This window comes from Acanthopagrus latus, chromosome 4 (assembly GCF_904848185.1).
Source record: "Acanthopagrus latus isolate v.2019 chromosome 4, fAcaLat1.1, whole genome shotgun sequence".
Classification (NCBI taxonomy): Eukaryota; Metazoa; Chordata; class Actinopteri; order Spariformes; family Sparidae; genus Acanthopagrus; species Acanthopagrus latus.
Window position 1 is genome coordinate 32211980 of NC_051042.1, and position 20200 is coordinate 32232179.

At 40.0% G+C, this 20200-nt stretch overlaps 1 protein-coding gene and 1 long non-coding RNA gene across 3 annotated transcripts; one reads left to right on the forward strand and one right to left on the reverse strand.

Annotated features, from left to right (window-relative positions):
• Positions 1-2747: 2747 nt before the first annotated feature.
• LOC119018297 lies at positions 2748-7919 on the reverse strand. 2 transcript variants are annotated; one of them, XR_005074707.1, is made up of 6 exons: positions 7002-7919; positions 6026-6153; positions 4458-4516; positions 4290-4368; positions 3103-3683; positions 2748-2979 (listed from the first exon to the last, which is right to left on the reverse strand). It is a non-coding gene; the product is annotated as an uncharacterized LOC119018297 (long non-coding RNA). The 2 variants fall into 2 exon arrangements; XR_005074706.1 differs by having other exon boundaries at positions 2748-3683.
• On the forward strand, positions 5939-20116 carry pepd (peptidase D). Its single transcript, XM_037095839.1, has 15 exons — positions 5939-6085; positions 8670-8853; positions 9321-9448; positions 10510-10573; positions 12962-13009; positions 13578-13639; positions 14449-14493; positions 15427-15502; positions 16353-16399; positions 16813-16881; positions 17641-17718; positions 17819-17967; positions 18653-18837; positions 19513-19704; positions 19920-20116. The coding sequence occupies exons 1-15, from the start codon at positions 6069-6071 to the stop codon at positions 20058-20060; spliced, it is 1485 nt and encodes a 494-aa protein (XP_036951734.1). The 5' UTR covers positions 5939-6068; the 3' UTR covers positions 20061-20116.
• The last annotated feature ends 84 nt before the right edge of the window (positions 20117-20200 follow it).

Consider the following 20200-nt stretch of genomic DNA (forward strand, 5'->3'; position numbering starts at 1 on the left):
ATAGTCTGTGCAGGTATATTAAGACAGAAGTACGCTGACCTTGGAGCGGTGTGCATGTGGCCTCAATAGATCAATTCCACCTGCCAAAGCATGATTGATTTGGACCGTCACTCATGTGGCCACAAATAATGTTTCCCATCCTGCAGACACTGTGCAACTGTCTGGAAAAAGCAGGATGAAGGGTCGACGAGTACTGTAGAGAGGCGATTCAAAATCCCTGAAGCTGCGTCGTTGCTTCATCTTTTTCAAGGTTGAAATAAACGCAAATTTCAACTCGCCAATTTAGAATGTAATCAAAATACATTTTAATCACATATATCAAAAAGATCGGAGCAACTTCAGAGTTAGTTTATAAATAAGTACATTTTCTCAAGTACTGTACTCAATTACAACCATGAGATATTTGTCCTTTACTACATTTCTTTAATAAAGTTAGCTGCTAGTTATTTTGCAGATAACATGCAGCATCAGAGCCAAAGCAGCACATTTTAATATTGATCAATTTCATCCGCAAATGTATACAAAAAAAAAACATTGATTAGGATAATCAGTATACAATTTATTCAGACATCTAAATGTATCTTTAATTTATTCTTATTTGTACTTAAGATACATTTATTTCCAGAATTACTTTTAATTCTTAAGTACATGTCATATCTGATAATTCAATTTTAACTCGATATCTTAATTTATACTCAAGTAAGACTTTTGGTAACTTTTCACAACGCAGATAAAACCACCGTTGTCCAGGTGCTGACCCCTGTGGGACGCCACATTTAACGAGACAGAGAAACCACACAGTTCAGAGCAAAAGTACTCATGATCATCTGAAACTATGAACAACAGCAGTGACGTCAAGTACCAGAAGATAACAGCAAGACAGTCGGTGTCAGGAAATATTAAATATGCACCATATCAGGTTTTATCACTGATCTACTCTTCACTCTGAGGAAAAGTGTGATACTCTCCAGGCTGTTCTCCTGTTTGTCAAAATAGATTTGGTTTATTACTGGAGTGCAGGGTGTTGCTGTAATTAGCCTGTATTTGCTGCAGGAGCGACTAATCAGTGTAACTCTACCTGAAACAGACCTCCGACTGAGGGAGCCTGAGCTACAATCTCTGTTCTTTCTGTTAACTCAGCCGTTTGTGTTATTGCTCAGATGGAGATCCGTGTTTCCACCCAGGTAGACTTCTACGCATTTTATGGCACAATATTTAAATCAGCAGCGCTCTTGTGTGGGGCTGCTCTGAAATCAGTGAACAAAGAAAGTGTGAGCTCATCAGGATCATTCATCTCTAGAATTAGCGTTGACCTACAGCGCGTGTTTTAATCCACACATTGATTTCTTACCTTGCTTTGTGACCAGGCAGACTGTAGATACTATCAGAATAACGTCAAATGTAATGTGATGAATATAATAAACGCAGCTTTTTGTCTTGGATTGGGTGAAAGAACTCCAAGGTCATGCGAAGGATCAGACGTGCAACGCGTCACTCGTTCACATCTCGTCAAAGACAAACTGATTTCTAATTTGGAGTGGTCAGAACAGCCGGAGTGTCTGATGTGTCTGCTCGTGTGATGATTAAAGTGCACTTTGCAACGTCTTAAAGCCGCAGACCAGCAAAGGAGGGGCGAGGATGGAAGAAAGTGTTTTTCGGACGATGAAGACAAGACCGCTCTGAGGTGATTAGCGTCCTCTCAGATCTCCGACCGCTGTCATCGTACACACAGTTTAAAGTGCGTCCTGTGTCTCAACTTAAAGCAAACTTCAGGTAGTGTTCTGTCTCCGCTGCTTCTCCTGCAGAGTTCACGTCCTATAGGCTGAAATAAATCTTATTAATTCTACATCTGATAAAGCTATGGTTTAATTCAATTAAGAGAAGCAGTCTGTCATATCTAGTTAACAGCAGAGTGGCGCTGATGTGCCCAGAAACATATTTTAATTTCAAGTAGATTTTGTGTGTATCTGCTTCTTTTTTCAGCACTTCCTTCATTCACATTCACATTCTTGCTCGCCTTCACACCTGAGTTCTCCGCTACAAGCTAAGCTTCACACTGTCATCCGGCACTTTCAGGAAGAAAAAAAAAAAACTCTTCCGCCGTGCAATTTTTATTTTTCATTTGGCTGATAGTCATGCATGAGCTAAAAACTGAGAGATTGGGAGCATGACTACATTTATGAATTAATTGATTTGCTGAAAGGGGCACTTTTTAGTTTAGGAGAAGAAATTCAAACTCAGATTCCTCTGTGCTCAGAGGGAAATACGATCCGCAGAGCACTGTTTGAAGCTAGAAAGGTGGCAGGGTCCGCCACATATAAACAAAGAACAACAGTATGAAATTGTTTGATTGTTTAGTTTGTCATTATCACATATAGTGCACCTTTAAATATGCATCTACAAATGCATCTTCAATCTGAACATCCACAGTCTCAAATATGATTAACTGTGTTCGATATTTCAATTTATACGCTTCATACACGTGTGATGTAAGTGACTTAATATACAAAGTGACTTTATTACTCAACATGAAGGATACGGTCAATTGTCTGTGTCCTTGTGTTGCTATCATCTCAAAATTCTTCTATTTTTGCAAAATAGTAGTGATGTCAGTAATATTAAAACAATCTCCTTTAAAAAGGTATTAACTGTGTTTGAATGATTAAGGTTTTGTGAACACTTATTTCTTCATGACACTCTCACTGGAGGGTATTACAGTAAGAACCCACTCAGCAGAGTCCGACCGCCTTCAGGCAGCGTTTTTGTGTTTTAATTAAACCCTCTTCTGGTCATCTGAAGACAGGAAGTAATCCAAGTCAATTGTGCTTCTCGACAGACTCCACTATCTGCCTAATTGACTGAAGCATTTTCTTTTTTCTTTTTTTTTTTTTCGTAGAAGGATAGAATTAGTTTCTGGAAGGAAACTTGAAGTGATCTGATCTCTTCTTTGAGGATGTCCGGCCTCTCGTTCCCTGTCGCCTTGAAAAAGTAAAAAGGTCTGTACGTTGGATTTCTGATGATTAAAACTGAACTTGAAATGGATCAAAACTCTCAAATTGTTCAGAGAAACTTACTACATAATTCCTGCATTATGATACATACCTTTGTTCTCCATAATAATGATATTTGGGCCAAAATACAGGAAAAATCACTGCTTTTGTTTTTACACAAGTGGCAAACTCTGCTCCCCATGCAGACATATTCTCGACGTCTGGGAGCCGCCCTCAACAATCTCTGTCTTGCTTGTAAAGCGTTAAGTGCCTTGCTCAAGGGAAGTGGTTAGAGACAAAGTGGAAAGTATTTGATCAGAGAAAACAGCAACTCTCTAATATTTACCATGGCTGCTGAACTTATTTCAGTTTTTAATGTAATTTAGCAGAATGTTACACTACAGCCACCCTACTTTCTCTCATTTATTTTCTGCCCTTTGTTGTCCTGAGTGTCTTTGAAGATGCTCCTCCTTCCCCTGCAAATGTCCAACACCCGCAAGGGGTAAAGTCAAGGGTTCAAAGCTGAGCAGTTCAACTGTATCAGCGCAACTTACAGCTGGCACTAGAGATAAAATTTAGGATGCAGGGGAATTGGCGCGCAGTCTACAGTGACCGTGGTGGCTCAACGCCTGGCGTCCCTGGGACCTGCTTTGTACTTCCAGCAGAACACACTTCCTCGATGCCAGAGGGCCGCTGAGGAAGAACAACTACATGTGAGTCACGTTAGGATTTATTCTCATGGAGTTTGAATCAAGCCATTGATTTGTCTTACAAACTAATCCAACTTTTCCGTAACTTTATTGTATCTTGCAAGAAATACGAGGAAGCCTATAATTGGATTGTACTTTGCTCTTTTCAAAACGTGTCCTTTGCATTCAGTTTAAAATAATGAGGGGAAACTGCCTCTGGTTTAAATTAGACACAACTTAGAGAGAGCAGCGGCCTCATTTAGCAGAGACCACACTGGCAGCGAGGGTGTCGGAAAGGTCAGGAGCTTTTTTAATAATATCTAAAAATCTAAAATAAGAATTCACTGTTAGTTCTTTTCTCCTTTTTTCTTTGGAAAATATGAAATCCACATAATGACTGCACACTTTGCATGAGTTTCGACAAGGACAAACTGCATTTGAAAATGTTTACAGCTAAACTCCTTGTTCGCCTCCAGTGAGATTAAAATACATTAAAGATAAATTCCATCTAACAGCATGGGACATGTTCCTAAAGCTAAAAACTTTTCTTTTTTTTTTTTTTCAGTAAAACAGATAGGTGTCAAAATATCTTGTTACCATATACATCTACCTGTCATCACAGTGAAGCTGCTCATGTTTCACTGTCAGTGTGTCAGTCCTCTTGACAGTCTGTCATCTGTGCCGGGATGCTGTCGTTTTATGACACATTGTTTAGAGTTACCTGCATCATGTATCTGCAGTCACTCATGATAATAATTAATTATTTCTCGACCCCTACCTGCACTGTGACAGAAGAGAGCTCCGTCTCCCCCTACTGTTTCCACTGTAACAACACCACTGCAGAAGCAAACCAGAGGAGAGTGTGAGCTTGTGTGTTTAAGTGCTGCTTCTTAACCCTTTGGACACTTACATACATTAAACATGGCACATTATTTAGTCCAGTTATAACTTGTAAACAATTAAATCTGGTGCATTGTTTGAAAAGCACACCCAACTTGTATAAAAAGCTCACTAGCTAAGAACCATTAAAAAATATATATATTAATAAATAATCATTATATACTAGATTCTCACCACGTATGCATGTGAAAAAATAAACACATTGTGTGCTCCCTGCAGATTATACATGTTCTAATTCTGTGAGTGTGGGCTTATTTGCATTCATGACCATCGGAAATGTTGCTTCCTCAGCACACAACAAAAAAAAAAGAAAAAAAAGAACCGAAAGCAGATCGCCTGTGTGACTACAAGGTCAGGTGTCTCAATCGTGCTATTCCTCTTTTCAATTAAAATATATATATATATATATATATATATCTATATATATATATATATATATATATATATATATATATATATATATATCTGAAGAATAAGGCAGAGCAGGCCAATTAAGAGGTTGCAGCTCTTGAAACGTCACACATGACAGGTCGATAGATACATATTTTGTGTGATATGTTATAGAATTAACAGGCGTATCATTTTAGTTCAATTTATGTCATTATCTAAGTTTCTATTTAATTTCATATTGTTGTATGAATATATTTTTTTACATTTGCATTTTGCTTACTTGGCAGGCACAGTTTCTTTGTAGTGACTGTTTTGCACATTTCATATTTAAAAAGTTAACTCGTTTACAGTGGATGTATTGTCTGCTGGTGTATTTTGATACTTCCAGCTGATCAGTTAGCTATGATAATTGTGGAGTTATATGTAGACTAGACAAATGATGGAGTCTGGAAATATATAGTTAATAGTTTGGAGGCCCAAATCAGATTCTGCTTAGGTCCCCATTAAGCCTCTGTTTACATGTTTAGTCATTGTAGCCCGTGTTGGTGATGCTTTCTGGCTATGATTGCAGCCAAAATGTAAATGACGTGGCAAAAACCTTGAAGTGTATAATTATATCATCACTGGTACTCAGTTACAGAGCATCAGTGACATGTTTGCTGACAGTCTTTTATTGTTATTTATATCAATTATTCAATCAGATAACTGTACATGTACTTGCTGCTCTCTTGCTGAATTGTATTATACGTATTTGGCAACCACAGCACTGGCAATGATGTGGCATTTAGGGGGTGAAGGATTTTCACCGGTGTTTTCAGTACTAGCTGTTGGTGCCTGCATTGTGTCGACCCTCTTTCGTCTATTTAGGTGATTTTGATTTTCGTGGTAATCTCTCTCCCTGACTTCAGCACTTTGCTGACGACAGTCCGGTCGGGGAAAGAAATGAACACCATAAAAGGCTCACAAAGCAAACTTCCCCGGGGAAGATGCCGTTTTCCTGAACACGTGAACGCAGCACACTGCCACGTCAGCTGATCAGCGCCGCACAAAACTCACGTGACACCAGCCCGCACGTGACAGTCTGGACCAGCACGTCAACATGGCTGCCGCACCACAGTGAGTTGTCTCCTCTGATTCCTGACAGCGATCCAACAAATTACTCTTTAATGTATTTCTCGCCAGTCCTGAATAGAGTCATGTTAGCTTTTACTTTGAGTCCACAGCAACATAAAGACAGTGTTTATCTGAGCTCGTGTGATAATTAATGTGTAAGTGACCGTTAGTGCGCCGCGACCGTTAACAGTTAACATTTAACCGTTAACGTTAACAGAATGTTTTCAAGTTGAGCTTCCTGAGAAGTAACTGAACTTTCTGCTCAATTGATGTGTTGCATGTAAACCGTAACTGTTTAAATAAAAACAATATTAAAGAACACATTTTCTCAACAGGCATATTGAGAAATAAGAAATAAATAAATGAATAAATAAAGCTTCCGTTTTAAAAACAGCTAAAACTCTGGTGCTAGCTTAATCAACTGTAGCTGTGTTCAGTTAGCTTACTGCTCAGACATATTTTGACTTGTGAAAAATTGATTAAATATTTATTTCGACAGTAATATTCCCAACTTTTTTTTGGCTTGGAGTCAATTTAAGTGAAGCCATCTGTACTTGTGACCCTTGTGACAGTTTAATTTGAAGTATTTTTGAAGACCTGAAGAAATGACAGTCTTCAGTAGCACACAAGATGAATCAAACATTGAAGAAAATAATTTGGAGGAATTATTATCGTGTACCAGGATATATTTTTCTTACTCCTTCATTTCTAATAACATCATGACTGCACGCATTGTATGAGTTTCGACATGGACAAACTGCATTTGCATCTAAATTCCTCAATCCCACTCCAGTGAGATCAAAATACTATAAAGATAACTTCCATCGTGTAGCATTGGATGTGATTCTAAAGCTAAAAACTTTATTTTTTTCAGTAAAACAGATAGGTGTCAAAATATCTTGTTGGCAAATATATCTACCTGTCATCACAGTGAAGCTGCTCATGTTTTACTGTCAGTGTGTCGTTCCTCTTGACAGTCTGTCATCTGTGCCGGGATGCTGTCGTTTTATGAAAAATTGTGTAGAGTGACCTGCATACATTGCCAAAGACTGCAGCACCATCCTAGCATTATGTCTTTATTTTTGAGTAGGAAAATCACTTGCTGTCTCTTTGCCACACTTTGTTTATACTCATCAGTGCATTTTTTGGAGATACAGTTGCTTTATGTTCAAGAAGTGGCGCATTCAATCCGAAGAAATAATCCAGACGTTAATGGGTTGACACGCAGAAGATCATACAGCAATTATGTTGTGTGAAATGAATATCTAGTCATCTCCAAACGGCAAGCTTCATTTTCTTGTGATCACGACACAGCCAAGGCTGACTTCTTGTGATCCTGAGATAAAAGCGTTCTCAAATCTGCTGTGGTAATCATAAAGTTGTCAGCGATCAGCAGTAATATGGTGATCAGAGAGCAAACACGAGGCACGCCTTGTGACATTATGCAATCCAGTACGACGCCAGAAACGATTTCCTTTAAAAATTAACACAGTTTAATACATTTACGAGGTATTTTTTGTTCTTGGGCTGTTGTCATCAGGGAATTTTAACAGATCTATAACATGATTGTGTCTGCCTTCTTCAATAACATCATTTACCATCTTACTGGGGATGATCCATCCCCATAGATACACATTTACACCTGGATACTCAGCCAGCAGTGAATGATACAGAAATCACTGAGCCATAAAACACTATGAGTGTATGGATTAACCTTTGGTACAGTGGATTTGTTTGTTATCTTATCCATGAAGCTTGGGCCAGAGATCAAGTTTAGAACCAAAACCTATCAGTAAAAAGCATCTCTATCTGTCTGTTTCTCTGTGTTAGCTCATTCTGAAGGCAGTGGGTTCACCCACCTCTTCATGCTGAAACGTACTGACCAAATCCTGAGGATTACCTCCTGATAGAGCTTGAAACATAATGGGTTCCCCGTCCTTGCTGTGTTTGTGTGCGTGCAAGTGAACTGCAACATCTTGAGCTCAATGGATCAAAAGACATTAAGTGAAGTTTCCTCACACTGCAGCTGCTATTCTGTACTTTTGTGAATGAGCAGGGGGAGAAATATTGGAGAGTAACTGATGATGGAAGTGACAGTGAGGACATTTAAAGTCCCTTTAGTCCCTTTTCTTTGTGACACGACAATCTTAATGCAGAGCCGGTGACCTTCAGTAGAGGGGATGGGCTGGCTAGCTAGCCAAAATGTAATATCACAATCATTTTAATCTCAATAATCATCCACAACCTGAAATGCAAAATATATGGACATAAAATACCAAATAGATGTATGCATTTGCACCATTTAAACACAATATTGCATTAATTACAGTTCTCCTTTGGCACAAGTCATGGTGCATTATTAACAGTATGTTGCTTAAAAAAGAGCACAAGAAGTAATTTGTTCAGTGGGCATAACACTCTACTTTGCTACATCAAGCTATTGGTAAATGCACATAGAACTGACTGGTTTGTCAATTAAGTTATATGTGAAGTTATGAAAGATAAGTTAGAGAACATCAATACCATAATCTTGTCAGTCTCTCCAGCTGCTACGCCACCTAACCTCTGTCTCCCTGTCCTTTTTAAGATCCGTCTACTGGCTGGGTAATGACACCCTCAGGGTGTCTGCTGCCCTCTTTGCAGAGAACCGCCGACGTCTATGCACAGGGCTGAAAGCCAAAGATGGAGTGGTGCCGCAGTCAGTGGTCGTGCTGCAGGGTGGAGAGCAGAAGCAGAGGTACTGCACGGACACAGATGTCCTATTCAGGCAGGTAGGTAGTCTGTTGTTGACTCTGGGCTGATGCAAATCTGAGGACAAGGGGGGCGACCAGAAAAGTCCCTGCAGCATTTCCTGTGTTGTTTTTAGATGCTCGGTTGCTCTAAGATGCACCCACAAAGAACCTCCAGCTTCTCCTAAAGTCAAGTCCAGCTCTGAGTTTCTTTTGTTAATCTCCCATCTCTGTCAAAAATATGTAGGTCAGCCATCCTGCAGACAAATTGCTCGAAGTTGGCCAACACTCCGTCTAAAGGTTGTGATTTATTACAAAAATAAATGGGTACATTAAAAGTTGTATTTGTTGTCGAGCCCTGTGTTTACCACTCTTGGCCTAGCTGGCCTAATCAAGGACAACACCTTATTTTGTCTTATATAATAGAGCAGACTTGGCTAACTTTCCCTTCTAGCTGACTATCATAATCTCCCTCACTAATGCTTTGGCTGATTCCTTCTATGCTGCAGGAGTCTTTCTTCCACTGGGCTTTTGGAGTAACCGAGGCTGACTGCTATGGAGCCATTGATGTGGACTCTGGGAAATCCTTCCTTTTTGTTCCCAAACTGCCTGAAAGCTATGCTACTTGGATGGGAGAGTGAGTCACACTAATCTTCAAAGAGCTGTGTACATGGCCAGCAGTCACCACCAGCTGGCCCATAGCTGTGAGCTCTAACTTGAAGAAAAGGTTGACAAAGTCATGTGCTGCACAGTTGGATCTTTTACAGCCAGCATAAATGTGTTTTATATGAGTGTTTGTAAAAGCCAAACAGGAACAATTTAATACTTTAGTTTAGTCATCAATCAAACCACCTCAAGCATATTATGATTATACTGATAACAAAGCCTACTATTTCTAGTTTACACACTACACATGTAAAAGAAGCAAATAAGTTGTATTAATAGTTTTATGTTTTTAGTGTTGCTTGTTTCAGAAATGATTTTTCCTCTTTAAAAATGTACACAAATACAACTTTGAGAATAGAACAGAATTATTGTTTTACTAATTGATGTCTTAACATGCTGAATGAGTGCATGTGTTGCATCCAGATTCCAAAGGGCCCATCTCCGCAGTGTTAATGCCTCTGCTGCCGAGCGCTGCCGATCTAGATAATTTGTGCTTGTGTTCCATCTGCTGCGCCATCGCACTTATCAGCAGCATCCCAGAAGCGCCTCTGCTCCACAATTAATAAGCGCAAAGTCTATTTTTGACAGAAGCGGACCACAACTGTTTCTAGCTGAACAGAGCAGTTCCAGCCAGACAGGAAGTCATAGAGCAGAGTCACAGAGTGCATCTGGTCACTTCTCAAAATGAAACACCCAGAGTAGATCTCAGCACAACAAAGAAATATTAACAATTAACACACTTAAATAAGACAAACGATGAAACAGTTTAACAATATAGCCACTCAACTGAGTAGAAGCACAAAAATCGAGGACAAAAAATGACAAACTAAATACAATCTGACCGACTCTCCGCCTCTGATTCGCTCCCTGCGGGATGTGGAGCAGTATGGACATAAGAACAAAGCAGCATTGCATTTGCCAGATAACAGATGTGCCCGGTGGAATGAAAGGGGCAGTATTTTTGTTTGTTGACTGGACTTTTTTTTGTTAGAATTTATTTTTTTACCAGTTGTGTTTTGCATATTTTGGCAGGATCTATCCTAAAGAGCACTTCAAGGCGAAGTATGCTGTTGATGAGGTGCACTACACCTGTGATGTAAGTCTGCCTGTGTGGCTGCTGGTTTTTACAGCGTGTGCGTGTGTGTGTGTGTGTGTGTGTGTGTGTGTGTGTGTGTGTGTGTGTTTGACCTTTTTTTCTGTGCAGTAACTGAACCTTGATGTTCAGTCACTGAGCTATGAAGTCAAAGCAAAGGACACCAGTGCTTCCACAGACTGTTTTTAAAGGTGAAAGTCATCAGTCTTTTATTTCAACCTTCTGGCAAAGATGTGTGGCACCAGGTAGTAGGACCGATATCTGGTTTGGGTTTGTTCTTGAATCTCTGGCACTATCGGGGACATTTTGATTACAAAAATAGACCTGCATAACTTACATCTACTTAACTTAATATGTCAAGTAAAATGTAATTATGTTCTGCCAAATATACTCGCCACACTGTTCTATTCAAAAGGATTCAAATGTACATTCATAATTAGGTTTAGTTTGCATGTGATTGGATGTTTTGGGCATGTGCACACACTCGTGTTAGAGAGTGTGAAAACTCTGGGGGGCATCCAACACATCAATGCTCATCTGACAGAATGTGTACAGTAGCTGGGCTGGAAACAAGCATATGGATTTGTGTGTTTTTGTGTGTGTGTGTGTGTGTGTGTGTGTGTGTGTGTGTGTGTGTGTGTGTGTGTGTGTGTGTGTGTGTGTGTGTGTGTGTGTGTGTGTGTGTGTGTGTGTGTGTGTGTGTGTATACCTCTGACAGATTACCACCAAAATTCCCTGAGGACTTGTATTTTGAAGTCTATTTTAAATTTGTAAGCTGCAGCTTCATTCTCGTCACTAAACAGCCTAGTCTAAATATACATTCTGTTCAGGCTTTCTGTAATTGCCTATTTTGAGAGTTTGTGAAAACAGTGTATAAGCGGTGACTGCAGAGTCCCAGGGGAGCCATACTGGAGGTTTGACGGCTCCAGGGCTATTTTGGAAGTGTGGAGTTTGACGAATCAGGAAAATATAATCAGACTTAAAGATGACAGAATTTAATTATCAACTAATGTCTAAAAGAAGGAATCTTAAATGATCACGCTCAGTTATACGCTCTTTCATGAAACACTGTGACCTTACGATGACTCATCCTGCTGATGACGTCTCAGGTATTTATTTGTTTTACATCAGCACACCTGCCTGAGGTGTTAGATTTCCTAATTAGTCACAGGTTTAGTTTCAGATTATCACTATCACAAGTAACAGCCAGTTCCTCTGTGAAGCTGCAGCAGCTCCGCACTGCAGTGCAATATAACATCAAATAACAATTGCTAATTCTGCCATACAAAGACAGTAGTTGCAGGTGATCAGCATTCACTTGGCGTTGCTGCCTACAGAAGCACCTAAAATAGTCTTCTTTATCAGAACCAGGTCATGAATATTTGAGCAGATTTCTAATTTTGAAACATTCACAAATGGAAGATGTTGCACACACACACACTTTTATCAGCATTGGCCTGCTTAACATGTAAGTGGTTCACCTTTAAATTGTTGAACGCAGCAGTTTGTGGAGGAAAATGTGGATTAGGTGTTTTTCATCCTTTCGTTCATATCTGGCTGGAGTTTAACCTTCATGATTTATTGTTGGCAGAGTTTTGTTGAGATCTGTATTTGTGGATCAGTGCAGATATCTTAGGTATGTGCAACAAGTCACATTTGCATTCTCAGACTAATCTTGTACAGCTGCAAGTCGGCCATTTAATGAAATGAGTATTCACATTAACATTTGCTCCTTTCTACAGAGTTCTGTTTTATGTCAGTAAAATCATCATTGCTTTGCAAACTTCCTGTATTTGGCTTTACTTGACACATGCAGTAATCTTAATCTAGCACAAAATGACTCAAATGTCTAGAATATTCAAATATTTCATCATAAAATGTAAATAATCAGATTTGTAACTTCTTGAGGCAGCCTCTTTTTTACAGGTAGAAGTTATTGTTGCAGCCAATCATTGGAATGCTTGTTAGATAAAGACATCACCAGACTGGCATTTTAAACTTTTTAGCATGATAATTATTATTCCAGTGTCCCAAAACGAAGCATCAAATTGATTTGTGTTGTTGTTCTTGGGGAGGGCTTTTTTTAGACATAGAAATTAATTTTAGTGGCGTTAATAATAAGATTGCTCAAATGTCACCACATCGTCTGTAAGCACTGAGTCAGGGATCTGTTGTCTGACATTTAGGCTGTTGGCAGAGGAGTAATAAAGTCACTTGGGTTTGTCATTCAGTGTGCTGCTGAGTACCACAGAGGCCACGTCGCCACAACAGCGTCTGCCAGAGTGACCTTTATTCTGCAGCCTGAGAGCAGAAGAAAACTGGTGCTTGTTGTCTCTGGCGCTCTGCTGTCTGTCTCGGTCCTCTAATTACTGCCTGTCTGTTTCCCTGCAGATCGTCAGTGTCCTGTCCAACCTGAAACCAGCTACTCTCCTGACACTGGTATGCTCATGGCTACTCTTTATTGTTGAGTTAGAACAGCGCAGCAATCATTCCTACCTGATTACAGCTAATTATGTGTACAGGTTAACTTTGTATCAGAGGACTGATCACAGATCCAGTTCTTCAGGTGTGGTGAAGTATTTTACTGAACCAGCTGTAAGGATGGTTGTCTTCCCTCACCCTTCTGCACCTTACCTGACGTTCACTGCAAGCTCAGAATCAGAATTCCTTTATTTGTCCCACAAACAGGGAAATTTATGTGTCACAGCAGCTAAAGGACAGTTCAGTGTAACAATAAACAATATTAATAATAGTAAAAAATAAACAATATAATAAAAAGTTAAGAAATAGAAATGGACTCGAATATAAACAGCTCACTCATCCAAAATAAAACGTTTATGTATGAGTTGTTAACATCAACACAAAATGTGTGCTAGTACAAATAAATATAAACCTCCTTTTTTACCACTTTGACAGCTGTCAGAATCGAATGTGCTGTATCGACGTTTGAATGCACTCTCTGGTGATGTCATTTCTCTTTACTGGTGTTTGTTTTTCTTCCACGCAGCGAGGACGGAACACAGATAGTGGGAGCATCTGCCGCGAAGCCTCCTTTGAAGGAATTAGTGGGTATGTTTAATTGCTGTTACTTTGTATTAACATAATTATAGTTGTTTATGGAGTTTATTGTTGGTTTTTTTGTCTTTTTTATAACCAAGGATGCAGCAACCTGCCATGCATACTGATTGTTGCTGATGAGCCTAATTCTAAATATAATTTAATTAAGCAAACGATCGTGTTTTTCCATGTTAGTTATCAGTTAATGGCGTTGTTACTGTCGTCCTGAGCTAGTCTTTGTTCTCTTTGAACTGCACACATTACACAGTTTTATCTATTCTGCGCTGTGACCCTCACGGCTTTGAAAAAAGAAGTCTTATACACTTAATTCAAAGCTGATATAACCATTTGCATTTCAATAAAACTGTATCACAGTATAAATTGAGGCTGGCAAATGAGGGGAAAAAATGTAGGCAGTTAGGCTCCATTGATGTGAAGCATCTTCGTTACAAAGGCACATATAAAGCTGGGAAATAATTCGGGATCTCCCTGGAGTGTAGCTGCCAGTGGTTGGGTGAAGCCTGCAGAAAACACTCAGCTGAACCTCCCTGGACATCCTGGAGGTGATGGGGAGGTGATGTGTGTACAGTCGCATCTCTTAAAGACAAGATGACAGAATTGTAATGGTATTTAAATAATGGGGTTGTGGAACAGAGGCAGAAATCTCATTGGACAAGTATTGTGACATCATAATTATGAATGTCAGGATATTTGACAACATGAGAAAACTGACGAGACGAGAACAAACCGGAGAGACATTTCTTACTCAACTTTTGCCAAAGCTTTCTTTATAATAACACAGTTGCTCCTTCTTTTTTCAGCTTCCAAGTGAACAACACTCTTCTACACCCAGTTATTGTGGAATGGTAAGTATTTGAAATATGTTTTTGTTTTTGTTTTTTTAAACATTATTCAGAAAGTCGGTTCACAATGAGAGAAGACTGTAGCGAAGCCGCTCCCTGAAAACTGTATCCAGCTATTCTGCTACTTTTAGCTCTCAAACATCATCAGTTGCATCCACCCAGTCTGGTAATTGTGTCTGCAGTCAGACACAAGAGTTTTTCTTGGGCTTGTGTTTTTTTTCCCCTTTAAGAATCTGAGAACAGTCCTTGCAGCTGTAATGGACTTCGTGCTCGCTCGGTCGTCCTCGGCATTAGAGTTTGCAGCCTCCCAGATGAATTGACATTTTCTGAAATAAGGAGTAATGTTTTTCAGGCACACCTCCTGTGGAGAAAGACTCGATTGTACCTCTCTGCCCCCTCTGCTCTGCAGAGCTCGCATGGCTCTCTTTTATTGGGCTTTTTTTTTTTTCTCTCACTCTTTCTGTTGGCTGCCGCTGCTCTATGATTTATTTCTATTATTGTACAAATCACTACAACTCCACACCATTTAACCATGTAAGGTGCAGCTATTGCTTCCCTGTCACAACTGAAGATCAGCAGGCAAAATCTAATATGGTGTTAGATTTAAATCAAATATTGTGATACATTCTATTGTTTCTATTGACAGTCAATTATGAGTTTTCTACTGAATTCAAGACACATCAGGGCTGATGTGTATATACAGTGTTCATGGGAATAATGGAGGCCATCTGGTTGTTCTCTATATCAGTTACTATGTACTGAAAAAAAACATGGATTTTAAAAATGTCTTCATGCCAGCCCTCAGTGTAAAGATTTGAGGGTTGTTTGAATTCTCTTTACAGTTCGGCTGTACGTTCATCATGCTGTGCATCGATAAACTGCCAGTGTGGTAAGAGAGCCGGATTCTCACCTCTTTTTCCTTCTGTGTGTCTGCAGCCGTCTGACTAAGACTGATATGGAGCTGGAGGTTCTGCGCTACACCAACAGGATTTCCAGTGAAGCCCACAAAATGGTAAGATCCTTCAGAGCATCTGCAAGCGCACCCAAAATGGTATATATTAAACTTTTAAACATATAAAAGAAAATTAAAGTTCAGGGCACGAAACTAAACACCCCCAAAGTATCAAAGTGTCAAGCAGCTTATTGAGTTTAAAACTCCCCCAGAGGATTTAAGATGTCAGCACCTTTTCAGGCTATAAACTGTTTAAATGCCATTGATTTTAACTTCATCCAGTAGCTTTGAGGGCAGCAGTTAACAGAGATAGCCTTTGACCAATAAGCTGCAACATTAAAGTAATATTTAACTTCTGCACAGGATTTCGCTTTATCACAACAGATAAACTCCTTTTTTTTCTGCCCTTTTTATGGCTTTATTCGATAGGACAAAGCTACCAGGGTGTCCCTAAACTCTTTCTATGTCACATACCCTAAGAATTCAATATTGTTTTCCATCCATCCATCCATCCATTCATCCATCCATTTATTTATTTATTTATTTATTTGAGGTATGCTCTTACCCACATGTCCACAGAGCTGCTATATTTGATAGATTTTCAGGTAAAACCTTCCCTGTGGCTGTACAGACAGTGTTGTCCCATATCAACATGACTTTAAACTTGAATACATACTTTGTACTACATGGAAATAGTTAAAAAACAAAAAAAGAAACTTACAGGCAAACATACAGAGAGCACCATGCATATTAAGCCAGTATGCAATCAGGTACACACAGAAACCATTATTAGGGTTTGGTGGTCTTTTCATAGGGTGGACGTTGAGATACATTTCAGCAGAGTCAGTCACTGTTTTATCCAGTAGTTTTATGTTTGTTCATCATATATAATCTCACATTTTCTCTGTAGATTATGAAGCATGTGACACCTGGGCAGAAAGAATATGAAATGGAGAGGTGAGTGATTCATATCCATGTTTGGTGACAAGATAGAAAAAGAAAATATGTCTCTTTAAATAGTCTCATGAAGATAAAACCTTGAGTGATAATTTAAGAACGTTGTTGTTGTTGTGTCTTGTTTTTTTAATAATGTTGCGTCAGATAAGCTGCCAGTCTTGCTCGTTTGCCTTTTGCTTAGCAAGAATAATCAGGAGATGTGTGTTTGTCATCTTAGAGTTGCGACGCTGTCAAGCTCTGAACAAGTGTTTGATGTGCTTGACTGTGTGATGATTAAATGAGTGCTAAATTAATTCGTAAAAAGCACAGTGTCAGGAAGAGGGCAGCGAAAAGTCAACTGCTAATTAGTATTTTCTGCGATCTCTCTGAACATTTTTGTTTCCCTGTTTTTCCTTTATTTGTTATCTTTGCAGCCTTTTCCAGCACTACTGCTACAACAAAGGAGGGATGCGTCACACCTCGTACACCTGTATCTGTGGAACGTAAGGCTTTATTCAGCGAATGTTTGCCCATTTCATGTCAGACCAACACTGAAATGATGCTCCTCCAAAGACACACACCTCCCAGATCTTGATTTTGTCTTGTCCCCAGCTGCATCAAGCGAGCTGATCACTTGATTCAGTTCCTGTCCCCTCAAGTTTATTTGTTCACATATGTGCAGCCTTAGTAATAACTTATATAATTGATTCATTACAATGCTGGTGTGATACAATTATTGCTATTAATGAGGAAGTTACCAGTCCACATCTTGAGATCACACACCATGTAAAGCTGTCTTTGCATGTAAGGATGAGCTTTGCTAAAGAACCGAAGTGTGCAGGATGCAGAGTAAGTTTATCTCACTGGACAGCACGACATCAAAATCCCTCTCCATTGCACGGTGACTGTCAGCCAGCAGCATCATTATGAGTGAAGAATTTTCAGACATTTTTGCTAATCATGCCTTTGGCCTTTTGTGTTAAAGGCCATGTGTAATGAATACTACTTCCTGGGGATTTTGTGGTCGGTGGATGCAAGCTGTTTTTCTGTTCTAATTAACAGCTTTAGAAAGTGATGACCTGATCATCGCAGTGATTCTTGAAAGATGCACTGTGTTTAAGTATTCTAGCTAAAAGGTTAAAGGACAATGACAAAATGTGTAAAGACTGGAATCATTTTAATGCTGTGCTGAAATATGTTCATTAAAATGTGTTTTTCTGTGTTTTTAAATTCACATGTTGTTGTTTTTTGTTTTTTAATAGCGGCAACAACTCCTCCGTTCTCCACTACGGCCATGCTGGAGCTCCCAATGACAAGACAATTATGGATGGAGACATGTGGTGAGTAGCCTTCAGTGGTTTTGTAACTTTTGGCCCAAAAACACAACACACTGTGGGAATATATTTGACTGAACCAGTTCTGATGTGTCGTCCCCTGCAGTCTGTTTGACATGGGTGGAGAGTACTACTGCTACTCCTCAGACATCACCTGCTCCTTCCCAGCCAACGGGAAGTTCACTCCAGACCAGAGGGCCATCTATGAGGCGGTCCTCAAGTCCTCCAGAGCGGTCATGGCTGCCATCAGACCAGGTTATCATCTTTTTACTCGGTTTAATTATGGACTCCTGTGGAAGCTTTGAAAGGCACGCAACCAAAATATTTCCTCTCACATTTTTATGACTTCAGGTGGAAAGTAAAATAAACTGTCAGGATGATAATTTCAGCCACAAGAGGCCAAAGTGCACCAAAACCCTAAATGTTCTAAAAAGGGCTAAAGGTGTTTTCTTCCAGGCGAGTTTAAATTTCCACATGCTCAAAAAAAAAATTTGAAAAAAACAGGACAATCCTGGCAAAACATTTCTGTGCCACATTCTTAAATCATAAACACTCTGGAAAATGTTTCCTTTGCTTTGCGGGCTTCTGTAGAACACATTTTACTGACCTACGAAGAGTAAACGAAGGAAAAGAACTGTTAACTACTTACTGATTTGTTCCATTTTATAGCCCATAGCCTTTATAGACATAGGTTGTCAGTAGAAGTAAATATATTTTCTTTTCTTTTTACTTAAATTTGCTTGCTTGCTGACCTCTAGATGCACAGCTAATGATGCTTACTGGCTAACAGCAGCTACAGTTGACAGTAGTCAGCTGATACTGTTTGATAAACTGACCCATATTTATTTTAGTATGACTTCAACATATATAAATAAAAGGATATAATCTTGCTGTTCTCTATAAATTAAATGTATTGTAAACCATGCTTCTTGTGTTGAAGGTGTGAAGTGGACCGACATGCACCGCCTGGCTGACCGGGTTCACCTGGAGGAGCTGGTGAAGATCGGCATCCTGAAAGGTTCCGTGGACGACATGTTGAAGGTCCACCTGGGCTCCGTCTTCATGCCCCACGGCCTCGGACACCTGCTGGGCATCGATGTGCACGATGTGGGAGGATACCCTGAGGTGAAAACAGAGATCTTGCATTCTGAGATTGCCCTAATCACATTCAGCCAGACAGTCAGGACTCCAGACAGAAGAAGAAGAAGAAAACACAGCTGTGGGCTTCCAATATTGATGTGTCATCCATTATAGAGAGACCCTCAGAGCGGAAGTGAGAGCAGAACAAAAAGAGGCCAAACTGTAGGAACAAGTTCAGGCTGAGGGCAGGAGAGAGGGGAAGCTGAAATGTTGTCTGAACTCTGAACACAGATGGTTTCAGGTCGCGGTGAAGGATTTTGTACAGTTATGCACTTCTGATAACTAAATATAGAAGAGTGTTAACCCACTGAAGCTGCAGTGGAACTGCTGAGTGTTCAGCAGCAGAAGGTGTCAGTATGGGAAGTGCACTGAGAAGCTCCATGAATATAAATACAGATCTTACTCAGTCTGTGGAAGCAGGACAAACTGAGCAGATGTCACAGATATTTTAGTGTTTGAAGAACGGATTCACAAAGAATATTTAACACTTGAAAAATGCATAAAATCTAATTTAATAGTTGTCTCCCGTAGCTGTGTCTGCACTCAGGGAGCAAACTCCAAAATAAAAAGAAATATTTGCTCAATACTCATCAAAAAGCGTTACAATGTACAGTTATGTATTTGTAAGCTGTAGTTTGAACAAGCTTTACTGTTGTCCAGGGGGTGGACCGTATTGACGAGCCTGGACTGAGGAGTCTTCGGATGGGCCGTCTGGTGCAGGAGAGGATGGTCCTCACCGTGGAGCCCGGCATTTATTTCATCAACCACCTGCTGGACCAGGCCCTGGCCAGCTCCACCCAGAGCTGCTTCATCGATAACCAAGTGCTGGCTCGCTTCCGCGGCTTTGGAGGGGTCAGTCTGCCGGCAGAGCGATGTATTTAGTTTTGTCTGTTTGGATTCATCAGAGGGGTCGCAGAACTGAATTTGTTGTCTACAAGATAAATGATACAAGTCAATGATACTGAAATTAGCTCAGCAGAGAGCTAGTAGTATCACGTCCTTGTGTATACTTTTTTGCACTGACTGAGTTTAAGTGTTTCCTGTTTGACCGGTCGTGTCATTTCCAGGTTCGCATTGAAGACGACATTGCGGTGACAGCCGACGGGGTGGAGCTGCTGACCTGCGTCCCTCGCACCGTGGAGGAGATCGAGGCTTTCATGGCGGAACCCGCAAAACCCTTCAGCCCCGTCGTCAGCGGCAAGTCCTAAATGACGTCTCGCAGTGAAGTCTGAGCTGCACGCTGCAACTTCAGTAATTACAACAACACATCTTCTTCAGCTAGACCGAAGTCATTACTCTTACACTCATTTCGCTTATTGCAACAATCAAGATTATTACGCATTATTAT

Bases quoted from the DNA above. Each gene is read 5' to 3' on its own strand.
- pepd (XM_037095839.1), top strand. The intron at 13,010-13,577 runs GTATGCTCATGG...TCTTCCACGCAG, and splicing joins CAGCTACTCTCCTGACACTG to CGAGGACGGAACACAGATAG. The intron at 17,719-17,818 runs GTGAGTAGCCTT...CGTCCCCTGCAG, and splicing joins ATTATGGATGGAGACATGTG to TCTGTTTGACATGGGTGGAG.